This window comes from Etheostoma cragini, chromosome 17, assembly GCF_013103735.1.
Source record: "Etheostoma cragini isolate CJK2018 chromosome 17, CSU_Ecrag_1.0, whole genome shotgun sequence".
NCBI classification, from domain to species: domain Eukaryota; kingdom Metazoa; phylum Chordata; class Actinopteri; order Perciformes; family Percidae; genus Etheostoma; species Etheostoma cragini.
This window is the reverse complement of record NC_048423.1, coordinates 8234529-8240528: the sequence shown is the minus strand read 5'-3', so window position 1 is coordinate 8240528 and position 6000 is coordinate 8234529. Positions and strand designations below refer to the sequence as shown.

At 42.1% G+C, this 6000-nt stretch overlaps 1 protein-coding gene across 1 annotated transcript in view; it reads right to left on the bottom strand.

Moving 5' to 3' along the window:
- Positions 1-1081, bottom strand: part of hmx2 (H6 family homeobox 2) — a 2243-nt gene extending 1162 nt beyond the window's left edge. The window contains exon 1 of the mRNA XM_034898998.1: positions 582-1081. Coding sequence (XP_034754889.1) covers positions 582-864 — 283 coding nt within the window. The 5' untranslated portion in view covers positions 865-1081. The remainder of the gene's footprint in view (positions 1-581) is intronic.
- Between the last annotated feature and the right edge of the window lie 4919 nt (positions 1082-6000).

The window sequence follows — 6000 nt, the reverse complement described above, 5'->3', positions numbered from 1 at the left end:
CCCCCCCCCCCCCCCCCCCCATACTCAGTTTGAGAGTTCGTGAAGTGTGAACTCTGACTTTCTAAATCGACTGCTGACTTTTTAAATAAACAATTCAGCATGAGTAGCCTACGCTCGGTGTAGGCTACAGTAAGCTATTAATATAATTTCGCTCTATTTAACGCCCAATTGACGACGTGTAGTGCAGCCATTTTAGAAACATGTTTCATTAATTAGTAGGCTCAATTAAATTTGGAATGAGAGGAAAGACAGAGGGATAATTATTCGACCTTCCACTCTTCGCTGCTGCTGCGATGATTGTCTGCGCACAATGAACAAGTGGAAGTGGATGAGCTGCATGTGATTCACAAACACAAGCTAATGAAATGTGAGTTGAAAAAGAAAAAAAAACAGGCTGCCCGGTTATCTAAAAATAAATAAAAGGGGAACCAATTAGGCCTACTGTCATGCCATTTTATATAGTAAACAAAAAATATATCAACTCTAAATTTGTCACAATAACATTGAAATTGTCACTTAACTATTTGGTTTACCTTTTAATAATACAAATTATAATGATAATAATAGTTAATATTCCTTACCTAAACAGAAGTTATGGGCTTGGTGCCGGTTGCATGGCTCGCTGTGACCTGTGTCGGAGCAGAAGCAGTCTGCTGAGTCCTCCCCGCCGCTGCAGTCCTCCTCGGAAGACACCGACAGTGAGCGCCTCCGCGGCGGCGGCGGCAGCGGCGCCGGTGGCCCCTTGGAGAGCTCCTTGTTCCCGGAGCGCGGCGCATCGGATGGTGTGCCCAAAATAGACTGGATGGTAAAGCTGGAAATCGGGCCCGACGAGCACTTGCTCCCGCTGTCTTCTGCGCTACTCATTCTCGCTTCATAACAGTATTGAAGTATTCCCTGAATCTGTCTGTCCCCTTGTATTCCGTTATTGGTTTCTACACGATTGGTGCGTAAAATTACGAATACGGCTTTTGTCTTCTGTTTTTTTTTTGTCCTATCCGGGTTTAATTGTGGTGTTTTAACATTGAAGGAGTTGTAGGTGTTTTTTCTAGAGCTCGGGGAACTAGAGTGTATTCCTGGTCCTCCTCCCCACGCTCTGGATCAGAGGCAGCAAGGTTGCGTTGCTTCATTTGCATGTAGGTAAGCTCCTCCTGGGCCAATCGCAGCCTCCAACATGAGCCCGGAAATTTCAAACTCCTGTCAAGGTTTTGAGACGGGATGAGGAGAGCGAGAGAGTCGGAGGGGACCAGCAGTGCTCATGTCTGCAGTTTCAACAAGTTGTGTATTAAAACAAATGTGATATGTTGTCACGGTTTGATATTGTTTAGAGTTTTAAAAAAAACGTTATGAATTAAAACATGCTCATATTTTAAGAAAGTGTTTTTAGATTTATGAAAATATTATAGCACATCTTCCCTTTAGGGTGTGTGATGTGTCTTGAAAAGGCTGTCTCTTTTTTCAACAGATAGATGTCTTTTAAAAATCTGGTGATTTGATTCATGAAAATTGGCAACGTATCTATGTGCAACCTGTACAACCAGGAAACGGCTCAGTCAACTGAGGATGACCTCATGCTAGCTTTTTTTTCGATGTGCATGCTAAATTAGCGTGAGTGACGGTAACACGCATCCAGCCTTGGAACTAATACAGAGGCCTAACTCATTTTTCCTGAAAATAATAAACTCATTTCGCATCCATTATCAGCGATTAAGAATTAATTTGATCATTACTGAGCTAATCTGCCTCGCGATGACCGCGCGTGGAGTGGAGGCCGGCTAATTGATTGACTAATTGTTGGAGGTGGTGGGGACTGAGTGCGCGCGTGCGTGCGCGTGCGTGCGTGCGTGCGTGTGAGTGGAGCGGAGGGGATAGCCCCCACCACCACCCATTCTCTATGTATCTGTGTGTGTGTGTGTGTGTGTGTGTGTGTGTGTGTGTGTGTGTGTGTGTGTGTGTGTGTGTGTGTGTGTGTGTGTGATTGTGTCTGGCTACACGACAGCTGCGGGGCTTGAGCTGGCGGTTCGGGCACATTATCCCTCTTTTACTGCTTTGTAAGGGACCCCCAGACACATTACAAATGGTCAGCTTTAATCATCATGTCAGCGCCCTTCCCGGTAGCCACACAACCGGCATTCGGTGTTATAGACATGCTGGAAAAAAGGGAGTAGACGACAACTATGAACGCTGTTGCTGCTGCTGCTGCTGCTGCTGCTGCTGCTGCTGCTGCTGATGATGATGATGATGATGATGATGATGATGATGATGATGATGATGATGTTGACAGCAGATTCTCACGTCGTCTTCATCATCATAGCAGCCAGACAGAAGCATCTGGATCGACGCGTAAATACCGTCAACTGGCAGCGGGGCCAGCAGCTGCTAACGATCTTAACACAACGCTTTCGCAGGGGAGGCTTTAATGGGGGGGAAATATATGAGGGCACTCGGGGCGGATGCTGAATTTACGGTGGTTACACATAAGGCGTGAAATATGCAATGACAGTTAAATGGGTTTATTTTATATGCCGCTCTTTTCAAACAAAGACCTTTGTCAGTGGAGCCGCCTTTATCACTTTCAGGCGACTTTAGCAAAGTGAGATTAGTTCATGATAGAGATAGTGGACACACCAGGCTGCTATTGTACTGCACAGAATGCATTACACGCGCTGTTGTATTTCAAAGTTGGCGTTTATAGGCCAGTCGCAGGCCAAGCAGTGTATTAGTATGAAAATGTTCATCCCTCACTCATGTTTCTGCGTTTCGCCGAGGTCTGCAGAGGCCCTAACAGCAGGGAGAGGGCCTAAGTTCGTGCTCTATCACAATGATAGGTGGTGCATGGCCGCCCTACCGCAATAACAGAACAAGATCTTTAGCAGGAGAGAAAGGTCTGAGAAAGACAGATGAAGTTATGAGGCGCTTTGATCTGGGAATCAAGCTTCGATAAATATTAAACAAAGACCCTTTACACGTGTGTATTATGATATATGGTGTGTCCAACTCTAGAATAAGGAAATTACCAGAGAAAATGATATCAATAAATTTTCTAAGTATAAACGTTGATTACGTTTCGATTTTCATTCAAGAAAGCTGGCCCTGCTCTTTTTTCAGGAGGCGTTGTACGTACGTGTGTGTGTGTGTGTGTGTGAGAGAGAGAGAAAGAGAGAGATAGAGAGAGAAAAGAGAGATAAATATATATAGATAGAGAGAGAGAAAAGAGACAGAGAGAGAGGGGAGAGAGTGTGTGTGTGTGTGAGAGAGAGAGAGAGAGAGAGAGAGAGAGAGAGAGAGAGAGAGAGAGAGTTGTAATCGCACGAGCCCTGGAGGTGTACAATTTATGTAATCTGAGTGTGGAAATGAACTGGGTAATTTATTGGAAAACACAAAGTCAGGAAGATTGGATCAGTACAGCCTATCCACGGGCTCCTATCCATCAAGTTCCAATTAACAACCTAACCATTGAGTTTTAATGGCTTTCCAATCTACTGCCCTGATAGACTCATCAATTCCTCGGGGAGAAATTAAGAAAATCGACCGCCCCTCGGCGTTTCAGTGTCATTCTTCACAGCAACTATATGTCAAATTAAAAACACAATTAAAATTTAAACTGTTCCAATCAGACGGTGCCCTGCAACCTATGTTTCACTTAATAGAACTTTGATGAAAATCTGATGCTCGCATTCAATCAGCAAAGCAAATGAGATGGGTTTAAAACAAGATTTCCTCTTCAAGAAGTGTCAAAAGAGTTGTTCAAGCACCACGAGCTTTGACGCGTCCGATCACTTCGGTTTGGCCTCTGATTGGAAGTGCACCAGTGTTTGTATCGATACCAGGATGCAACTGTTGACGCGCAACAACAACATAAGAGGTGCTATTTAGGCGAACTTTTTTACATTCAGTTTTTGGCACATTTTGAAGAAGAATGTTTGTTAGAGGGGATTAAAAGGTGAGAATTAATCCTACTGCCTGCATGTGGTGCATACAGCCTTTAAATCCCACTGTAGCTACTATAATAGTCCAACACACACGTGCGCAGTTGCCAGTGGCCACAGAGAAGAGGTTAGCGTTACGCAAGGTGGTCGGGCCACTTGTGTGTTTCTAAACTGGCATTAAAACCTATGAGAAGGATTCGAAATTACCCATTCAGAACTCCATTTTAATGTAATACATGAGCGCAGTACCCGGTCACGTCCGTTTGCCCCCGCTCCTGCAAATGTACTTTATCTGATTTCGCTCCCTTTACTCTTTTACATACAGATGTCGCACAAATGGAAATTATTGAGTGGTAATTTTTTCAATTTATGCGTGCAAATCAAGGTCACGCTGAGCCAAAGCGGCGCGTGAACGTTGCTCTTATTTGACGCAATATGATGCAGACGTTTACGGATCGATATGTGCCAGAGGAATAATGCCATTTCAATCTATTAATTTGCGGTAATGGGGCCGTGTTGAGTGTGCGCGGTAGGTACACGTCAATACTTGGGTGATCTGACGATATTTGAATGAAGCCTTTGTCTCTTGATGAGATCATCATATAGAGTGTATGGCTGACTGATTCATTTCCAATAACCGTATGTATTAGTCTACAGATGCAACATAAAACGACCTTTGAAGCAAAGGTTGTTCTGAGAAATACATGTGCCTGAAAATATGTTACTGTTTGAATTTCAACTGTTTTCTTTTGTTTCTCATGTTTGGGCAACCCAAGTGCAGTTGGGTGTAGTGTGGTATTACATGTATTTATTAAGGCAGATTGAATCTTAAAACTGTCATTAAACTATGAAGCTGCTAATAGTTTGTCTGCAATGAAGTGGTGGTGTTGAGTGTGAGTGGTTTAATTAAATGGACCTGAAACAGAAGCAGGTTGTAGTTTTCCTGCAGCTAAGTGACCACCTGGACTCTGACCCCTGACTACATTGTGGGGGTGGATTCTAATCAGATTCAAAAGAGAAAACTTGTATTTAAATAAAACATTTCACCCCGGTGATTATTTATCATTGGTATTTATTACTGATTGTTGATCATTGCTATTTATTTGAGGCTGAGAGGAGTGTTCACTCCCTTCCCATTAGTCTCCTCCCCTTGGATCTGCATCTTTTCCTTGTATTTTAAAATAAATCATCTAGTTTTGTATAAAATGTCAAAGAAAATGAAAAATACTTTATGTACTAACATAAAATATCAGGCTCTGGTGAAGTCATGATATGATTTCTAACCAGGATCCCGTCAAAAAAACTCAAAAAACACTTATTCTAATAAGGTTTACAATAAGGCCCATTGCCATGGGGTGGGCAGCCTATTTTTTTTAGCGCACATTTATCAATTTCCTATGATTTTCTCGATTATGCAATATTTTGAAACAAGTCAGAATCAATTCTAATTTCCCCCACTTTCGCTTAGACGTTGTTTCCTTATTCAAGAAAAGATGTTAAAGCAGGTTAATTTGCAGGAATTAAGTACTGGGGCCTACAACGCCGCGTGTGTCCGTTGAGACACTCAATGCCACCCGGTCGAATGTGATAAAAAGTACATGTCTAATCTTTTCTCTCCAATTTTGAAATTGTACATTTTGCAAACGTTTTTATTTAAATTAACGCTACTAGAGAGCAGTATATGTTTTAACTGTGGATACAATCAGATGTAATTGTCCAGATTTAAAATATGGATGCTTTTGAAATACAATCACAAGTGTCCTTAAGTGGCATCACAAGTGATCCTTGTAAAGAGAGACGTTTCCTCGTCAAAAAAGCAAATGATGTTCAGAAAAACAAAGGCTACTTGAAATAAAAAAAAATTAAATAAGAAGGAATTAACAGTTAAATTGACGATTTTAACAACAGTAAGATGAAGAAAATTGCCATATAGATCCTGACATCCTTCTACCTCACACTGAACATACAACACTCACACAAAAACGTCTGTATGTATATATATCTGTACACACACACACACACAAACACATACTACACGGTGTGTGTATGTGTGTGTGAGAGAGAGAGAACGAGA